Source organism: Calliphora vicina, chromosome 2 (assembly GCF_958450345.1).
Source record: "Calliphora vicina chromosome 2, idCalVici1.1, whole genome shotgun sequence".
NCBI classification, from domain to species: Eukaryota; Metazoa; Arthropoda; class Insecta; order Diptera; family Calliphoridae; genus Calliphora; species Calliphora vicina.
The window spans coordinates 126,853,097-126,873,413 of NC_088781.1; the positions used below are offsets into that span (position 1 = coordinate 126,853,097).

A 20,317-nucleotide genomic window follows, 5' to 3' on the forward strand; every position below is an offset into this window, starting at 1 on the left:
CATATCTTGCAAACAGTTGGGAATTTTTATTTACTCTCTGAAGCAAAGTTGTAGCCCTTATCATAAAGAACAAAAATTGTGCACTTGTAGAATCAAAATCCTTTAAGATAAAAATCACAAAAAAATCGATTTTTTACCTTTTTTCTCCTGCTCAGGTCCATAGGTAGCAAACCGTTCAAAATTCAAGAAAATAATCCAGTACAAAAATGTACCTAAGATCTCAATAAACAACTTTCTAGAGCATATGAACATCCTAGGAATGATTCTTAACGCCGTTTAGGTAGGTCAATATAAGCTAATATGAAAAAACTAAAGGAATTAAGTGTTTTGGGCCATAAATTATTAAAAACTAAAGCATACTTTTAGGCAGCTTTAAAAAATTTAATTAAATTTAATTTATTTTTTTAAGTTTTTTGCGATTTTGATCTTGAAGATGGAGTTTTTTTGATTTTATATGTTCACAATTTTTGTTCTTTATGCCAAGGGCTACAACTTTGCCTCTGAGAGTAAATCAAAATTCCGAACTGTTTGCAAGATATGAGACTGAGAAAATTATCACTTTTTTGCAAAAATGACAGCGAGGCCCCAAATCTTTGGGGTTCATAAAAAAAAGTACATGACTTTTGGCAAAACTGGATAGTTGTGTCCGTATATGGTTATATTTCCATGACTCAAAAAATTACACACAGTGTTATCTAACGGAAAACTAGAATGTTCTATAACCACAATGATCAACATAATTTTTTTCTTTCACTTTTGTATCACTATGTTATTGGTGTTTCCAATGAACATTTAATACAAACCCACTAAGAGTATCTCGCCACCAAAATTTTTGTTCTTTATTTGTTAACCTGTTTTATAATACAAATATTATTATTTTATAATAAATCTTACGGTCATGAACTTTTGTATGAACTTGTCTTTATTTAAAATTAAACTAACTTGAATTAGAATTTATTTTACTGAAAATATTTTTAACAGATTTATAACTTCAGCCCTGACCTTTCCTCTTTAGTAATACTAAAGAGACATGCACGTATTGTGCCGACCCAGACATTAAATAAACGCCCCCCTTTTAGAATGTACCAAGAACAAATTGTAATATTTGTTAACAATTTTAACACCATGTACTACACAAGGTTAATTATTATAATTATTCTATACAAATATTTGCTAAACATTAACGATATCATGAAATAAACGATACATAAACACCATTTAATTTAAATATATTTTTAGTCTTTGCCAACCAATCATCACTTAGCATTGTAGCTGTGAAAAATATTAATAAATTTAAAATTTTCAATTGGTTTAAGTCCAAATGACTTTTCTTAAATACAAACCAGCCCAGCCTTTGGCTTTAAGGCAACTGAATAATAAATTTCTGGTGAATCATAATTATGCCTCCAGAACTAAAACCAAATTCACTAGACAATTTAAGGATTCAGCTAAACAACTGGCTTGGGGGTTTGGCCAGAAATCTACCATACATGGAGTAAATCGGATATTTCAGGAGAATTCAAATAAATATGAAAGGTGAAATCCTGTAAAATTTGTGTTTATAGGTTTTTCTAAACCTCTTTATTTACAGATTATTTTGGCTGCTGACACTTGCCTCTGCCCTTTTGGGTTCCATTTATGTTAGTCTGATTCTTTCCCAGCGTTTTAATGCTGGTAGTTTTGAAACTGTAGTGGACAGCACCAATAGTCCTGTATTCCGTATACCCTTTCCCGAAATAACCATCTGCAATGCAAATCATTTGAACTGGCAGCGCTTAGAAGAGGCCAAACATCGTTTTATGCCCCACGAAAATAACACCGAAAAACTACAAATGTTTGAATTTGTTATTGGCCTTTATGATAATCTAACTTTTGGAGAATTTACTGAATTTTCGACCCTAAAAGATAAACCCATCCAGCTGGTAGACCATGTAAATTTTAGTTTAGTATTTGATTTCATGACCTGGCGCTGTGAAGAGTTGCTGACGGATTGTGTGTGGCGTCATTTTAAAATAAATTGCTGCGATATCTTTTTGAAAAGTAGAGGACAAAATGGTATATGCTGGCACTTTAATACTCTGTCCACGGAGGAGGGCAGAAGAAAACAGTTATTCGACAATAAATATCCCTGGAGGACTGGCAGTGCTGGACCGAGAAGTGCTTTGACGGTGCGGGTTTTGTTGAATGAAGAGAAACACTATCGCCAGGATAATGAGAAGGGTATAACGGTGAGATTTGTAAATTGAGTAAAAAACAATTTAATATAAAAAATGATTTTTGTTGCTCTAGGTGGGTGTTATGGAACCAGAAGTATTCCATAGAGACCCATATTGGGTGCCTGCTAATACCGAGACAGTGGTAGAGGTGGAACCAGTTGTTTATTTCTATGACAATGATACAAGAAGTTTGTCGTCGGCACAACGACAATGCTTTTTTAAAGTAAGTATTATAAATTGAAAGGTTAAATTGAACAGATATAGACATAGTTATAAAGAATTGTTCAACAAATTATAAGAAATTTTCGTGGAAGTTCTTAACTGTTTCTATTATTCTTTATTCTCCTTAGGATGAACAGAACAGCAACGATTTCAAAACTTTGTATGGTTTTACTTATATGATTGAGAACTGCCAGACACAATGTCACCAGGAATATTTGCTTAAGTACTGTAACTGTACCTTGGATCTATTATTTCCAACAGGTAAATTATTTTACTGGACCTTTTATTTTACATTCAGATTTTCGATGTGACCAAGGTTTAAAATTGTTCTTCGTTATTAGAAAAAATTTAAAAAAGACGGAAATTTTGTTTATCTTAATGCTAGCGGATAATCAATATTTTAAGATTTTTCGGTGGGTCTGTAGACATATAGCTTTTACGGCGTTCCATCTCTGTTGCTTGCTTAGCAACATAAAACCGGACATGCGAAAAACAGTCATTTCCTAAGTTCAAACCAGAAACACATTATTAACCACTTCAGTTTTTACTAAAGTAGAAATATACTTGTCTGTTTTGAAACCGAAAACTGAAACTAATATATCGGATTTGGAATTCGACAGTTTGAAAAAAATCCAAATACGAATTAGCAAGAAAAATTAGTCTAAAAATTAGTTTCAAAAAGTACCGTAGTATACGTAATTGATTCGTTTTGGTACATTTTTTGTCCCTCGGTAGAAAAAAAGAAACATATTTCTTTATAAATTATTTTTTAATGGAGTGGTTTTATAATAAAATTACGGCTATATGCATAAAAAAACCTTATTGTAGATTTAAAACACAATTTTGTTAACGAACACTGGCAATGCTTCTCATTTATTTCCCCTTTTTCGTTGTTAGTGTTGCTTTCAATTAGGATAAAATATTCGTTAATTTTCATTTTTTCATTGATTGTTTTTAGTAATAATACATTTTTGAAGATAACAACTAATTTTTAGATATAAAATGTATATCTGATTCTAGTAAATTTATATTAAGCTAAAATGTATTAATGTACAAACTTCTTTATATAGTTCAATTCAATTATTATTAAAAGTATTCGAATGACGAATATTCTGTGATAAAATAAACATCACTGTTATATAATTTATTTTATTAATTTATTTTTATTGACATTTTGTTAAATTTTAACAAAAGTTAATGAATTTCTATGTGGAAACACATAGTTTTAATTCCGGAGTGGGTATATTAGATTGTGTGGACCTTCTTCCACAATGTTTACACATTTTATTGTAATATGGCGTTGCATGTTAAAAGTAAATGACAAAAATGCCAATCAAACTAACTTGTGAAGCTCATGTTGTTCACTGCCGGAGGAATATCAAACAAAATCATATACTATTAAAATGGAACTTATTCGCCAGCGGAGTGGAAATTGTGTTTAGCAATTACACTAATATCGTATATCGTAAAAAAGTTCCAAAAAGAGGGAACAATGATCGTATACATGCAAATTTCTAAAAAGTACCAAAATCAATTTGAATTTTTTTTATAAGAACCACAATTTATTACACTGTCCACTTATTTGTTGAATAAATTTAGATTAAATTGAAATTTTGATGCTAACTTTATTAGTTATGAACATATAGAGATACCGATTTTATCAGTTTTTACTCCCTTAAAATTCGAATTTCCAAAAATCCCTTCTTAGTGGGAAGAAGGGATTCTTAGGAAGGTAGGCACTTCCTACATATAAAATTTTAAGACATACTAATTTTCAAAAGTTCAAAATTAAGAAAAATGTTTGTATGGGAAAATTCGAAAATCGGCTGAACAAATGAACCGAATGACGTAATGCAGTGTTTTAGGTGTCCAAAACCATCTATACAAAATTGCCTTTCTAATAAAACCATTTTGGAACTCATCGGTTGAATGGTTTCAGAGTCTATAACTGACATAGATAGAAACATTGTTTGTGTTTTATATATAGAGAAGAAGATAGAAGAATAAATTCTATATGGGTTACTACATATCTTAATAAGTAAGAGAACTATGCCGAATCTTATACATCCTTCGCCAAATTATACTTTAAAATACAAATTAGGAAAACAATTTTTTTTTCACTAACAAATTTAAGAAACAAAAATGTTTTATCGGATATATATCAAAATAAATATTTAACTCAAAATTGTGCGTCTTGAGTTACAAACATTTATTTTGATAGTTATCCTACTCGCATCCCATTCAGCGACAAAAAAGATCTTAAGGGAAAAAAAACCTAAGCTTTCTTTAGAGAAAAAAAAATAAAATTAAAAAAGGGCCAATTAAAAAAAAAAAATTATTTTAAATTTTTTTTTAAATTTATTATTTTTAAAAATTTTTTTTAAATTTTAAAAAAAATTTTTGGTTTTTTAATTTTTTTTGGTGAAAAAAAGCAAGAAAAAATTTTTTTCCAAAAATTTTTTCGAACTGTTATTTTAAATTTTTTTTTTTAAATTTATTAATTTTTAAATATTTTTTTTAAATTTTAAAAAAAAATTTTTGGTTTTTTAATTTTTTTTTGGTGAAAAAAAGCAAGTAAAGAGCTAAAACAAGTAAAAGAGCTACATTCGGCTGTGACGAATCTTATATACCCTTCACCAAATTATACTTCAAAATACAAATTTTAAATATTTTTAGGTAAACAAAAATTTTTTTTTCCAAAGTTGTTTTTTTAATTTTTTGGATTTTTTTTTTTTCGAATTGTTATTTTAATTTTTTTTAAAAATTTTTTAAATTTAAAAATTTTTTTTTAAATTTTCTTTTGTGAAAAAAATTCGGATTAAAAAATATTTTTTCCGATTCTGACCTATTGTAGGTCCAATTTACTATGGTCTTATATACGTAGTTGCAAAGGTCAAAAATCGAGGTTGTCCTGTTTTTTCCTTATTTTATTGGAAGTTAACAATAGTTTTAACATCAACATATAAATGAATATGATATGAACAAAAAAATTAATGGCTTTGACAGGTGGCGAACCACTAACCTCCCGTTTTCCAGTCAAACACATAGCTGTGCTAAATGCAAAGTTCATTACCAGCCTGTATAAAAATAAGTACTTATTCTAGTAAATAAAATAATGTGCTGGGTAACCACCACTCCTTACAAAAGAATGCATGAAATAATTAGTTGTCATTATTCACAAAATTTTTGCTGGGTTGATAAGTTCAATAAAAGTTTAAGCTGCTAACATTAGCATTGAAAGTTCTAGAATTCGAGTATTCTAGTTTTGTTCTTTAAGAACAATCGAGGCTACTCGAATGAAGATGGCACTGTCTATAAATATTGGCTGCGGTTGCAGTAGTGAATGAGTTTAAAATCACATAGTTGTGGTTCTACATTTGAATAAATGAAGAGTTGTTGAAATTTCAAACTACTAAACTGCATTTATTTACAATCAAAGGTATCCGCATAAAGGAAATAAACCACGGTTTTTACGTATTTTTTTAGCAAACATTTTTTTGTTCACCAAAAATTAGTTTATCACCAAATAATTTTTTTTACCAAAAAAATATGTGTTTCACCATAAATAGTTGTTTATATTTACCTTAAAGTATACTTTGCTGAAGATTATATAAGATTCGGCACTCTTACCAGGCGCTGATCCAGGTTAACCATTTGGATGGGGGGAAAATTAAAATTTATTCTACATTTTTCTTTTTCTTCCTTTTTATACCCTTCACCTTCGTGAGAAGGGTATATATAAGTTTGTCATTCCGTTTGTAATTTCTACATTTTTCATTTCCGACCCTATAAAGTATATATATTCTGGATCCTTATAGATAGCGGAGTCGATTAAGCCATGTCCGTCTGTCTGTCTGTCTGTCTGTCTGTCTGTCCGTCTGTCTGTCTGTTGAAATCAGTTTTCTGAAGACCCCAGATATCTTCGGGATCCAAATCTTCAATAATTCTGTCAGACATGCTTTCGAGAATTTTGCTATTTAAAATCAGCAAAATCGGTCCACAAATGGCTGAGATATGAGGAAAAAACCAAGACAACCTCGATTTTTGACCTATTTTTTTACCTATATCTGGATTACTAAGACATTAATATAGACAATATGGATATCTAATGATAGATATTTCAAAGACATATATAAGACCATAGTAAGTTGGACCTACAATGGGTCAAAATCGGGAAAAAAATTTTGAACCCGAATTTTTAAAAAAAAAAAAAAATTGAAAACACAAAAAAAAAATTTTTAAAATTTGAAAAAAAAAAATTTTTAAAATTTAAAAAAAAAAAAAATTTAAATTTAAAAAAAAAAAATTAAAATAACAATCGAAAAATTTTTTTTTCCAAAAAATTCAAAAAACAACAAAATTAAATTTTGTTTACCTAAAAATATTTACAATTTTTAAGTATAATTTGGTGAAGGGTATATAAGATTCGGCACAGCCGAATATAGCACTCTTACTTGTTTATATTAAAACTTTTCGGTTTTGGGGGGGGGGAAATTTCCTATTTCACGCCCTCTGGATAATCGCCAGACTCTTACTTATTTGATATCAAATTAAAATCGATGTCAGAAAAGTTTCATAATTACACCCAAAACAGTTTTTAATTTTATCAAAAGTTTATGAAATAAGTTTTGTAGTTTTATAAATCTTTAATAAATTTAAAAATTGTTTACAAATAAATCTATGGGTGAATGTAACAAAAGCTATTTTTTCATTATATAACTTTAATTTTTTTTTTTTTTTAAATAATGATACTTTGACCCAAAACTTTAAATTTCAAATAAACAATGCAACCTAAAAATGTTATGCGATTTTGCTCAAATGTTCATCATTCGGTTTTTTGATAATGTAGAATATTCTTAGACCTTAAAATTATTAAAAAAAAACAACATTTATGAAATAAGGGCCACCTTATTATGTTTATTCAATTTCTATTTTCAAACAGATGAATACGCTGCCTGCAAGGTTAAAGATTTATTATGTTTGGCTGAGAATAATGGTAAGTTTCTACTCAATATTTGTTAACAATTGCCCAATTCACAATCGAAGTCGTAGCGTTGTAAGTTGTTTGTGAAAAATATTTTTCAAACAAAATTTTTCGAAACAAAAACAAAATATTAATAAAAAAATTACGACATACAACGGTACAACACTACGACACCAATTGTGAATTGATCAAATATATTTTAATAAATCATATTTTATGCCCTACAATTGTTTACTTAACCTGGCTAATGTTTCGCGGCGCTTATACATTTTCAGATTATTTCCGTTTTACTCATCAATTTGGCGAAGAAGAGTACGTGCGCAGTGATTACCATGGCATGATTTGTAAATGTTTTCGCAATTGTTATTCACTCAATTATGTAACGGATGTAAGACCATCATTTTTGCCAGCGTATCTACGTGACAATAAAACATACATTGATTTAGATGTGCATTTCCGTTTCGAAACAATGATGGTGTACCGCACAAGTTTGGTATTTAGTTGGGTGGATTTAATGGGTAAAACTTGGTATTTATTAAGAAATATTTGAGTTTTTTTTAAATTTTTATTTCTAGTGGCTTTTGGCGGCATAGCTGGTTTATTTTTGGGCTGTTCTCTTATCAGTGTCATGGAATTGCTGTATTTTGTTTTGGTGGAATTGCCTGTGTTCCTGTTTAGGGAATTGAAAACGAAAAATAAGCCCATGAATGCTAATAATCAGCTTAATAATGAACGTCAGTTGAGTGAAATTCCCTATAAGAGCCGTAATTGGGGTGTGAATAATCGCATAATGGCTGTTGAGAGTTTGCATAATAATGATTTTTCTATTTATAAAAATAATTTCAATAACAAGACAACGGCAGCCCTATTGTACAAATAAAATTCAAAATAAATTATCAAACATTAACAAGAAATATTTTATTCAAACTTATAACAGTTCAACTATAATCTTAAGACAAATACGAGTTCATAATACTTATTAAATAAAGCACAATGAAAACTACTTTAAAAATCTGCTTTTTATATCTTTCAACCCTGACCTTTTTGCCCTGGTGACCTGTCTGCATTAAGCTGACATTAAAGAAACCATCACATTTACAATGCACTGTGTACAATGCCATTATTTGTCAATAATATTAACAATACTGCTCACAATTAATTTAACTACTAGTAATTAATTCACACAAACAGTTGGCAAACATTAACAATAGCTAAAGAAAACTATTTATACATAAATACTTCATAATTTCTGTAAAACCTCAGTCTGTACTAGAGTTTCAATACCAAAGGACATTTTTTTAGCTTCTATTTATTCCTAAACTAACTCTATGGCGGTATCTAGCTATAAACCTGCCCAACCATTGGCTTTAAAACAACTTAATCGCAAGTTTGAATTGGATAAAAAAAAGAAGGGCATAAAATCAGCTGCCCAGTTGATAGTGAATTTTGGCCGGAGGTCTAGTGTACATGGCATAAGTAGGATATTCCAGGAGAAATCTAATACATTTGAAAGGTATTTAATTTTGATATTTTTCTAAGAGGCATAACTATTTCCAAATTCCCTACAGATTCTTCTGGTTCCTAACTCTAGTCTGCGCTCTCATAGGCACCATTTATGTCTGCATGATTCTTTCGCAGCGCTTCAATGCCGGCATTCTGGAGACAATAATTGACAGCACCAACACTCCAGTATTCCGTATACCCTTTCCCGAAATAACCATTTGCAATGTTAATCATTTGAACTGGCAGCGCTTAGAAATGGCCAAACATCGCTTTATGCCCCATGAAAATGATACCGAAAAAATTCGCATGTTTGAATTTGTCATTGGCCTCTATGACAACATAAGCTTTGGCAACTTTGAACATTTCAGTGCCCTAAAAGATCAGCCCTTCCAGCTGGTCAACAATATAAACTTTAGTTTAGTAGCTGATTACATGACCTGGCGTTGTGAGGAGTTTTTAATTTATTGTAAGTGGAGGCGTTATAACATTAATTGTTGCGATATTTTCTTAAGAAGCAAAGGACATAACGGCATATGCTGGCACTTTAATACTCTGTCCACAGAGGAGGGTAGACGAAAACAGCTATTGGATAATAAATATCCCTGGAGGACGGGAAGTGCTGGACCAAGAAGTGGCTTAACTGTGCGCGTAATGTTGAATGAGGAGAGGCACTATAACAAGGATAATGAAAAAGGTTTAATGGTGAGATTTGTAATGGGTACTGATGGAAAATTGTTTAATGTTTATTGGTTTTTCTAGGTGAGTGTAATGGAGCCAGAAGTTTTCTATAAGGAGCCATATTGGGTGCCAGCCAACACTGAAACTGTGGTGGAAGTGGAGCCAGTTATCTATCTATATGACAATGATACGAGAAGTTTGTCATCGGCTCAAAGGAAGTGTGTGTTTAATGTGAGTATTGTATATGTAAAGGTAAATGAAAGATTCAATTCAATTCATTTTTGTACAGGTTCTAGTTCGGTTCTAGTTCAGTTCTAGTTCAGTTCTAGTTCAGTTCTAGTTCAGTTCTAGTTCAGTTCTAGTTCAGTTCTAGTTCAGTTCTAGTTCAGTTCTAGTTCAGTTCTAGTTCAGTTCTAGTTCAGTTCTAGTTCAGTTCTAGTTCAGTTCTAGTTCAGTTCTAGTTCAGTTCTAGTTCAGTTCTAGTTCAGTTCTAGTTCAGTTCTAGTTCAGTTCTAGTTCAGTTCTAGTTCAGTTCTAGTTCAGTTCTAGTTCAGTTCTAGTTCAGTTCTAGTTCAGTTCTAGTTCAGTTCTAGTTCAGTTCTAGTTCAGTTCTAGTTCAGTTCTAGTTCAGTTCTAGTTCAGTTCTAGTTCAGTTCTAGTTCAGTTCTAGTTCAGTTCTAGTTCAGTTCTAGTTCAGTTCTAGTTCAGTTCTAGTTCAGTTCTAGTTCAGTTCTAGTTCAGTTCTAGTTCAGTTCTAGTTCAGTTCTAGTTCAGTTCTAGTTCTAGTTCAGTTCTAGTTCAGTTCTAGTTCAGTTCTAGTTCAGTTCTAGTTCAGTTCTAGTTCAGTTCTAGTTCTAGTTCAGTTCTAGTTCAGTTCTAGTTCAGTTCTAGTTCAGTTCTAGTTCAGTTCTAGTTCAGTTCTAGTTCAGTTCTAGTTCAGTTCTAGTTCAGTTCTAGTTCAGTTCTAGTTCAGTTCTAGTTCAGTTCTAGTTCAGTTCTAGTTCAGTTCTAGTTCAGTTCTAGTTCAGTTCTAGTTCTAGTTCAGTTCTAGTTCTAGTTCAGTTCTAGTTCTAGTTCAGTTCTAGTTCAGTTCTAGTTCAGTTCTAGTTCTAGTTCAGTTCTAGTTCTAGTTCTAGTTCAGTTCTAGTTCTAGTTCAGTTCTAGTTCAGTTCTAGTTCAGTTCTAGTTCAGTTCTAGTTCAGTTCTAGTTCAGTTCTAGTTCAGTTCTAGTTCAGTTCTAGTTCAGTTCTAGTTCAGTTCTAGTTCAGTTCTAGTTCAGTTCTAGTTCAGTTCTAGTTCAGTTCTAGTTCAGTTCTAGTTCAGTTCTAGTTCAGTTCTAGTTCAGTTCTAGTTCAGTTCTAGTTCAGTTCTAGTTCAGTTCTAGTTCAGTTCTAGTTCAGTTCTAGTTCAGTTCTAGTTCAGTTCTAGTTCAGTTCTAGTTCAGTTCTAGTTCAGTTCTAGTTCAGTTCTAGTTCAGTTCTAGTTCAGTTCTAGTTCAGTTCTAGTTCAGTTCTAGTTCAGTTCTAGTTCAGTTCTAGTTCAGTTCTAGTTCAGTTCTAGTTCAGTTCTAGTTCAGTTCTAGTTCAGTTCTAGTTCAGTTCTAGTTCAGTTCTAGTTCAGTTCTAGTTCAGTTCTAGTTCAGTTCTAGTTCAGTTCTAGTTCAGTTCTAGTTCAGTTCTAGTTCAGTTCTAGTTCAGTTCTAGTTCAGTTCTAGTTCAGTTCTAGTTCAGTTCTAGTTCAGTTCTAGTTCAGTTCTAGTTCAGTTCTAGTTCAGTTCTAGTTCAGTTCTAGTTCAGTTCTAGTTCAGTTCTAGTTCAGTTCTAGTTCAGTTCTAGTTCAGTTCTAGTTCAGTTCTAGTTCAGTTCTAGTTCAGTTCTAGTTCAGTTCTAGTTCAGTTCTAGTTCTAGTTCAGTTCTAGTTCAGTTCTAGTTCAGTTCTAGTTCAGTTCTAGTTCAGTTCTAGTTCAGTTCTAGTTCTAGTTCAGTTCTAGTTCAGTTCTAGTTCAGTTCTAGTTCAGTTCTAGTTCAGTTCTAGTTCAGTTCTAGTTCAGTTCTAGTTCAGTTCTAGTTCAGTTCTAGTTCAGTTCTAGTTCAGTTCTAGTTCAGTTCTAGTTCAGTTCTAGTTCAGTTCTAGTTCAGTTCTAGTTCAGTTCTAGTTCAGTTCTAGTTCAGTTCTAGTTCAGTTCTAGTTCAGTTCTAGTTCAGTTCTAGTTCAGTTCTAGTTCAGTTCTAGTTCAGTTCTAGTTCAGTTCTAGTTCTAGTTCAGTTCTAGTTCTAGTTCTAGTTCTAGTTCAGTTCTAGTTCTAGTTCAGTTCTAGTTCAGTTCTAGTTCAGTTCTAGTTCTAGTTCAGTTCTAGTTCTAGTTCTAGTTCTAGTTCAGTTCTAGTTCTAGTTCAGTTCTAGTTCAGTTCTAGTTCAGTTCTAGTTCAGTTCTAGTTCAGTTCTAGTTCAGTTCTAGTTCAGTTCTAGTTCAGTTCTAGTTCAGTTCTAGTTCAGTTCTAGTTCAGTTCTAGTTCAGTTCTAGTTCAGTTCTAGTTCAGTTCAGTTCAGTTCTAGTTCAGTTCTAGTTCAGTTCTAGTTCAGTTCTAGTTCAGTTCTAGTTCAGTTCTAGTTCAGTTCTAGTTCAGTTCTAGTTCAGTTCTAGTTCAGTTCTAGTTCAGTTCTAGTTCAGTTCTAGTTCAGTTCTAGTTCAGTTCTAGTTCAGTTCTAGTTCAGTTCTAGTTCAGTTCTAGTTCAGTTCTAGTTCAGTTCTAGTTCAGTTCTAGTTCAGTTCTAGTTCAGTTCTAGTTCAGTTCTAGTTCAGTTCTAGTTCAGTTCTAGTTCAGTTCTAGTTCAGTTCTAGTTCAGTTCTAGTTCAGTTCTAGTTCAGTTCTAGTTCAGTTCTAGTTCAGTTCTAGTTCAGTTCTAGTTCAGTTCTAGTTCAGTTCTAGTTCAGTTCTAGTTCAGTTCTAGTTCAGTTCTAGTTCAGTTCTAGTTCAGTTCTAGTTCAGTTCTAGTTCAGTTCTAGTTCAGTTCTAGTTCAGTTCTAGTTCAGTTCTAGTTCAGTTCTAGTTCAGTTCTAGTTCAGTTCTAGTTCAGTTCTAGTTCAGTTCTAGTTCAGTTCTAGTTCAGTTCTAGTTCAGTTCTAGTTCAGTTCTAGTTCAGTTCTAGTTCAGTTCTAGTTCAGTTCTAGTTCAGTTCTAGTTCAGTTCTAGTTCAGTTCTAGTTCAGTTCTAGTTCAGTTCTAGTTCAGTTCTAGTTCAGTTCTAGTTCAGTTCTAGTTCAGTTCTAGTTCAGTTCTAGTTCAGTTCTAGTTCAGTTCTAGTTCAGTTCTAGTTCAGTTCTAGTTCAGTTCTAGTTCAGTTCTAGTTCAGTTCTAGTTCAGTTCTAGTTCAGTTCTAGTTCAGTTCTAGTTCAGTTCTAGTTCAGTTCTAGTTCAGTTCTAGTTCAGTTCTAGTTCAGTTCTAGTTCAGTTCTAGTTCAGTTCTAGTTCAGTTCTAGTTCAGTTCTAGTTCAGTTCTAGTTCAGTTCTAGTTCAGTTCTAGTTCAGTTCTAGTTCAGTTCTAGTTCAGTTCTAGTTCAGTTCTAGTTCAGTTCTAGTTCAGTTCTAGTTCAGTTCTAGTTCAGTTCTAGTTCAGTTCTAGTTCAGTTCTAGTTCAGTTCTAGTTCAGTTCTAGTTCAGTTCTAGTTCAGTTCTAGTTCAGTTCTAGTTCAGTTCTAGTTCAGTTCTAGTTCAGTTCTAGTTCAGTTCTAGTTCAGTTCTAGTTCAGTTCTAGTTCAGTTCTAGTTCAGTTCTAGTTCAGTTCTAGTTCAGTTCTAGTTCAGTTCTAGTTCAGTTCTAGTTCAGTTCTAGTTCAGTTCTAGTTCAGTTCTAGTTCAGTTCTAGTTCAGTTCTAGTTCAGTTCTAGTTCAGTTCTAGTTCAGTTCTAGTTCAGTTCTAGTTCAGTTCTAGTTCAGTTCTAGTTCAGTTCTAGTTCAGTTCTAGTTCAGTTCTAGTTCAGTTCTAGTTCAGTTCTAGTTCAGTTCTAGTTCAGTTCTAGTTCAGTTCTAGTTCAGTTCTAGTTCAGTTCTAGTTCAGTTCTAGTTCAGTTCTAGTTCAGTTCTAGTTCAGTTCTAGTTCAGTTCTAGTTCAGTTCTAGTTCAGTTCTAGTTCAGTTCTAGTTCAGTTCTAGTTCAGTTCTAGTTCAGTTCTAGTTCAGTTCTAGTTCAGTTCTAGTTCAGTTCTAGTTCAGTTCTAGTTCAGTTCTAGTTCAGTTCTAGTTCAGTTCTAGTTCAGTTCTAGTTCAGTTCTAGTTCAGTTCTAGTTCAGTTCTAGTTCAGTTCTAGTTCAGTTCTAGTTCAGTTCTAGTTCAGTTCTAGTTCAGTTCTAGTTCAGTTCTAGTTCAGTTCTAGTTCAGTTCTAGTTCAGTTCTAGTTCAGTTCTAGTTCAGTTCTAGTTCAGTTCTAGTTCAGTTCTAGTTCAGTTCTAGTTCAGTTCTAGTTCAGTTCTAGTTCAGTTCTAGTTCAGTTCTAGTTCAGTTCTAGTTCAGTTCTAGTTCAGTTCTAGTTCAGTTCTAGTTCAGTTCTAGTTCAGTTCTAGTTCAGTTCTAGTTCAGTTCTAGTTCAGTTCTAGTTCAGTTCTAGTTCAGTTCTAGTTCAGTTCTAGTTCAGTTCTAGTTCAGTTCTAGTTCAGTTCTAGTTCAGTTCTAGTTCAGTTCTAGTTCAGTTCTAGTTCAGTTCTAGTTCAGTTCTAGTTCAGTTCTAGTTCAGTTCTAGTTCAGTTCTAGTTCAGTTCTAGTTCAGTTCTAGTTCAGTTCTAGTTCAGTTCTAGTTCAGTTCTAGTTCAGTTCTAGTTCAGTTCTAGTTCAGTTCTAGTTCAGTTCTAGTTCAGTTCTAGTTCAGTTCTAGTTCAGTTCTAGTTCAGTTCTAGTTCAGTTCTAGTTCAGTTCTAGTTCAGTTCTAGTTCAGTTCTAGTTCAGTTCTAGTTCAGTTCTAGTTCAGTTCTAGTTCAGTTCTAGTTCAGTTCTAGTTCAGTTCTAGTTCAGTTCTAGTTCAGTTCTAGTTCAGTTCTAGTTCAGTTCTAGTTCAGTTCTAGTTCAGTTCTAGTTCAGTTCTAGTTCAGTTCTAGTTCAGTTCTAGTTCAGTTCTAGTTCAGTTCTAGTTCAGTTCTAGTTCAGTTCTAGTTCAGTTCTAGTTCAGTTCTAGTTCAGTTCTAGTTCAGTTCTAGTTCAGTTCTAGTTCAGTTCTAGTTCAGTTCTAGTTCAGTTCTAGTTCAGTTCTAGTTCAGTTCTAGTTCAGTTCTAGTTCAGTTCTAGTTCAGTTCTAGTTCAGTTCTAGTTCAGTTCTAGTTCAGTTCTAGTTCAGTTCTAGTTCAGTTCTAGTTCAGTTCTAGTTCAGTTCTAGTTCAGTTCTAGTTCAGTTCTAGTTCAGTTCTAGTTCAGTTCTAGTTCAGTTCTAGTTCAGTTCTAGTTCAGTTCTAGTTCAGTTCTAGTTCAGTTCTAGTTCAGTTCTAGTTCAGTTCTAGTTCAGTTCTAGTTCAGTTCTAGTTCAGTTCTAGTTCAGTTCTAGTTCAGTTCTAGTTCAGTTCTAGTTCAGTTCTAGTTCAGTTCTAGTTCAGTTCTAGTTCAGTTCTAGTTCAGTTCTAGTTCAGTTCTAGTTCAGTTCTAGTTCAGTTCTAGTTCAGTTCTAGTTCAGTTCTAGTTCAGTTCTAGTTCAGTTCTAGTTCAGTTCTAGTTCAGTTCTAGTTCAGTTCTAGTTCAGTTCTAGTTCAGTTCTAGTTCAGTTCTAGTTCAGTTCTAGTTCAGTTCTAGTTCAGTTCTAGTTCAGTTCTAGTTCAGTTCTAGTTCAGTTCTAGTTCAGTTCTAGTTCAGTTCTAGTTCAGTTCTAGTTCAGTTCTAGTTCAGTTCTAGTTCAGTTCTAGTTCAGTTCTAGTTCAGTTCTAGTTCAGTTCTAGTTCAGTTCTAGTTCAGTTCTAGTTCAGTTCTAGTTCAGTTCTAGTTCAGTTCTAGTTCAGTTCTAGTTCAGTTCTAGTTCAGTTCTAGTTCAGTTCTAGTTCAGTTCTAGTTCAGTTCTAGTTCAGTTCTAGTTCAGTTCTAGTTCAGTTCTAGTTCAGTTCTAGTTCAGTTCTAGTTCAGTTCTAGTTCAGTTCTAGTTCAGTTCTAGTTCAGTTCTAGTTCAGTTCTAGTTCAGTTCTAGTTCAGTTCTAGTTCAGTTCTAGTTCAGTTCTAGTTCAGTTCTAGTTCAGTTCTAGTTCAGTTCTAGTTCAGTTCTAGTTCAGTTCTAGTTCAGTTCTAGTTCAGTTCTAGTTCAGTTCTAGTTCAGTTCTAGTTCAGTTCTAGTTCAGTTCTAGTTCAGTTCTAGTTCAGTTCTAGTTCAGTTCTAGTTCAGTTCTAGTTCAGTTCTAGTTCAGTTCTAGTTCAGTTCTAGTTCAGTTCTAGTTCAGTTCTAGTTCAGTTCTAGTTCAGTTCTAGTTCAGTTCTAGTTCAGTTCTAGTTCAGTTCTAGTTCAGTTCTAGTTCAGTTCTAGTTCAGTTCTAGTTCAGTTCTAGTTCAGTTCTAGTTCAGTTCTAGTTCAGTTCTAGTTCAGTTCTAGTTCAGTTCTAGTTCAGTTCTAGTTCAGTTCTAGTTCAGTTCTAGTTCAGTTCTAGTTCAGTTCTAGTTCAGTTCTAGTTCAGTTCTAGTTCAGTTCTAGTTCAGTTCTAGTTCAGTTCTAGTTCAGTTCTAGTTCAGTTCTAGTTCAGTTCTAGTTCAGTTCTAGTTCAGTTCTAGTTCAGTTCTAGTTCAGTTCTAGTTCAGTTCTAGTTCAGTTCTAGTTCAGTTCTAGTTCAGTTCTAGTTCAGTTCTAGTTCAGTTCTAGTTCAGTTCTAGTTCAGTTCTAGTTCAGTTCTAGTTCAGTTCTAGTTCAGTTCTAGTTCAGTTCTAGTTCAGTTCTAGTTCAGTTCTAGTTCAGTTCTAGTTCAGTTCTAGTTCAGTTCTAGTTCAGTTCTAGTTCAGTTCTAGTTCAGTTCTAGTTCAGTTCTAGTTCAGTTCTAGTTCAGTTCTAGTTCAGTTCTAGTTCAGTTCTAGTTCAGTTCTAGTTCAGTTCTAGTTCAGTTCTAGTTCAGTTCTAGTTCAGTTCTAGTTCCTAGTTCAGTTCTAGTTCAGTTCTAGTTCAGTTCTAGTTCAGTTCTAGTTCAGTTCTAGTTCAGTTCTAGTTCAGTTCTAGTTCAGTTCTAGTTCAGTTCTAGTTCAGTTCTAGTTCAGTTCTAGTTCAGTTCTAGTTCAGTTCTAGTTCAGTTCTAGTTCAGTTCTAGTTCAGTTCTAGTTCAGTTCTAGTTCAGTTCTAGTTCAGTTCTAGTTCAGTTCTAGTTCAGTTCTAGTTCAGTTCTAGTTCAGTTCTAGTTCAGTTCTAGTTCAGTTCTAGTTCAGTTCTAGTTCAGTTCTAGTTCAGTTCTAGTTCAGTTCTAGTTCAGTTCTAGTTCAGTTCTAGTTCAGTTCTAGTTCAGTTCTAGTTCAGTTCTAGTTCAGTTCTAGTTCAGTTCTAGTTCAGTTCTAGTTCAGTTCTAGTTCAGTTCTAGTTCAGTTCTAGTTCAGTTCTAGTTCAGTTCTAGTTCAGTTCTAGTTCAGTTCTAGTTCAGTTCTAGTTCAGTTCTAGTTCAGTTCTAGTTCAGTTCTAGTTCAGTTCTAGTTCAGTTCTAGTTCAGTTCTAGTTCTAGTTCAGTTCTAGTTCAGTTCTAGTTCAGTTCTAGTTCTAGTTCAGTTCTAGTTCAGTTCTAGTTCAGTTCTAGTTCAGTTCTAGTTCAGTTCTAGTTCAGTTCTAGTTCAGTTCTAGTTCAGTTCTAGTTCAGTTCTAGTTCAGTTCTAGTTCAGTTCTAGTTCAGTTCTAGTTCAGTTCTAGTTCAGTTCTAGTTCAGTTCTAGTTCAGTTCTAGTTCAGTTCTAGTTCAGTTCTAGTTCAGTTCTAGTTCAGTTCTAGTTCAGTTCTAGTTCAGTTCTAGTTCAGTTCTAGTTCAGTTCTAGTTCAGTTCTAGTTCAGTTCTAGTTCAGTTCTAGTTCAGTTCTAGTTCAGTTCTAGTTCAGTTCTAGTTCAGTTCTAGTTCAGTTCAGTTCTAGTTCAGTTCTAGTTCAGTTCTAGTTCAGTTCTAGTTCAGTTCAGTTCTAGTTCAGTTCTAGTTCAGTTCTAGTTCAGTTCTAGTTCAGTTCTAGTTCAGTTCTAGTTCAGTTCTAGTTCAGTTCTAGTTCAGTTCTAGTTCAGTTCTAGTTCAGTTCTAGTTCAGTTCTAGTTCAGTTCTAGTTCAGTTCTAGTTCAGTTCTAGTTCAGTTCTAGTTCAGTTCTAGTTCAGTTCTAGTTCAGTTCTAGTTCAGTTCTAGTTCAGTTCTAGTTCAGTTCTAGTTCAGTTCTAGTTCAGTTCTAGTTCAGTTCTAGTTCAGTTCTAGTTCAGTTCTAGTTCAGTTCTAGTTCAGTTCTAGTTCAGTTCTAGTTCAGTTCTAGTTCAGTTCTAGTTCAGTTCTAGTTCAGTTCTAGTTCAGTTCTAGTTCAGTTCTAGTTCAGTTCTAGTTCAGTTCTAGTTCAGTTCTAGTTCAGTTCTAGTTCAGTTCTAGTTCAGTTCTAGTTCAGTTCTAGTTCAGTTCTAGTTCAGTTCTAGTTCAGTTCTAGTTCAGTTCTAGTTCAGTTCTAGTTCAGTTCTAGTTCAGTTCTAGTTCAGTTCTAGTTCAGTTCTAGTTCAGTTCTAGTTCAGTTCTAGTTCAGTTCTAGTTCAGTTCTTGCTCAGTTCTTATAAGGTACATGTTCCATTTGTTTTCTAAATTTCGTGAATTATCCTTTTCCCCCTTAGGATGAGCGCAATAGTTATGATTTCAAATCGTTGCTTGGTTTTAACTACATGAATGAAAACTGTCAGACACAGTGTCATCAGGAATATTTACTAAAGTATTGCAACTGCACAATGGATCTGTTATTCCCACCAGGTATTAATTCGCTTTAAAATCCACACATTTTTTTAAATTAGTTTATTTTCAAATAGCGGAATATGCAGCATGTAAAATTAAAGATTTCTTATGTTTGGCCAAGAATAATGGTAAATGCATTTAAGCTATTTATAATTATTTTGACTAAGATTTGTTTGTTTGTCTGTTCGTTTTAGATTATTTCCGTTTTTATCAACAATTCAGCGAAGAGAACTACGTGCATAATTATTACCATGGTATGATTTGTAAATGTTTTCGCAATTGTTATTCCCTCAATTATGTTACGGATGTAAGACCATCATTTTTGCCAGCGTATCTGCGTAACAATAAAACGTACGTTGATTTAGATGTGCATTTCCGTTTCGAAACAATGATGGTGTACCGCACCAGTTTGGTGTTTGGTTGGGTGGATTTAATGGGTGGGTAATTAATACAAGTTATATTTAAATCTTTTCAATAACTATTATTAATTTTTATTATGTAGTGGCTTTTGGCGGTATTGCTGGTCTATTTCTGGGCTGTTCTCTTATCAGTGCCATTGAACTGTTCTACTTTGTAGTGGTTGAGTTGCCGGCTTTTATGTTAAATCAATTGAAATCTAATGCTAAATATATGAAGATTAATTATTTGGTAAATAGCCAACATGATAGAATTCTTCTTGGACGACGTAATTGGGTTATGAATAATCGTGTAAGGGCTGCTGAAAGTTTTTAGAATATTTATGGAAACTATTTCAATTAAAATTTAAAATTTAACAAATAAACTTCATTCCTAAAAATATGCAATAATAAATGCATGTGATTTATTTGGATATTATTGGAGAGTCGTTCACTCTCATTATAATTATCAAACAACCTGCGTAATTGAGCTATTCAACTTAATTTTCATGACAATTTTTACCTTAAAGGTAAATACTTACTCATACTACTCTACTTGTGTTTGTTTGGCAATACAAATCACCTTTAATTTGTATTTTTTTAACAAGTTGCTTTTCAAAAACAGACCTCTCAATTCCCTTACATCGTGCAACATACCTTCATACTTACAACAAGTACTCGTATCATTTCCCAATATACAGTTTCACTTTATTTACTGATAACTTACAGGGAGAGAGAGGGAGAGAGCGAGCGAGCAAAAGAAAATAAAGTAAATTGCTGTCAATTTGTCACTTAAACTCAGCATTTTGCTTTTTGTTCTTTAGGGTCTCTCCAACTCCTTGTTTTGGAAAATTTCTATCTAGTAAATGTATGGACGTAAGTTTATTCCTTCATTGTAAACATGATATTGGCTGCTTTTGCTGTGGCTGTTGCAAATGTTTCGTTTTGTTTATGGGAATTTATTTGTTGCTTAAAGATTGAGTTGCTAAGTGATGTCTAGTAAAACTTAATCAAAATTAAAAGTTAACTTATGATCCCTTAAGGTTAACTTGAATAGTTTCTGGAGGGAATTTCCTGGAATTGTTGAGGTATTTAAAGTATTTACAAGTAAATAAAGAATGAATTAAGGAAAATGGTAAAAACATTAATTAATCTTTCGTGTGTGATTTAAAGACTTTATAAATGCTTGATTTTAAATGTATTTAGTTTTTGAATAATTAGGTCAATTAAATGAGAAAGCAATTGAAAGGTAACTTCGTTTGAGGCGATAAATAATATTTAGAACTTGATAAACAGTGAAAAGTATACGAGATAAATATAACCAAAGATATTTTAAATAATCGAGGTAGTTTTATCTTATATTTAGCTGACCAGGTGCGCTTCGCCACCCCAATTAGAAGAAAGAAATAGTACTATCAAGTCTCACTTTGTGAATC

The 20,317-nt window shown here is 32.8% G+C and overlaps 2 protein-coding genes across 2 annotated transcripts; both read left to right on the forward strand.

Moving 5' to 3' along the window:
- The first annotated feature begins 1,321 nt into the window (after window positions 1-1,321).
- On the forward strand, window positions 1,322-8,302 carry LOC135950851 (pickpocket protein 19-like). The gene is made up of 7 exons (XM_065500376.1): window positions 1,322-1,536; window positions 1,592-2,228; window positions 2,290-2,439; window positions 2,567-2,699; window positions 7,381-7,434; window positions 7,698-7,940; window positions 7,998-8,302. Exons 1-7 carry the CDS (start codon window positions 1,322-1,324, stop codon window positions 8,300-8,302), a joined length of 1,737 nt encoding a protein of 578 aa, XP_065356448.1.
- Window positions 8,303-8,750: 448 nt separating this feature from the next.
- On the forward strand, window positions 8,751-19,218 carry LOC135950853 (pickpocket protein 19-like). Its single transcript, XM_065500377.1, has 7 exons — window positions 8,751-8,935; window positions 8,991-9,627; window positions 9,685-9,834; window positions 18,372-18,504; window positions 18,546-18,614; window positions 18,681-18,923; window positions 18,989-19,218. Exons 1-7 carry the CDS (start codon window positions 8,751-8,753, stop codon window positions 19,216-19,218), a joined length of 1,647 nt encoding a protein of 548 aa, XP_065356449.1.
- The last annotated feature ends 1,099 nt before the right edge of the window (window positions 19,219-20,317 follow it).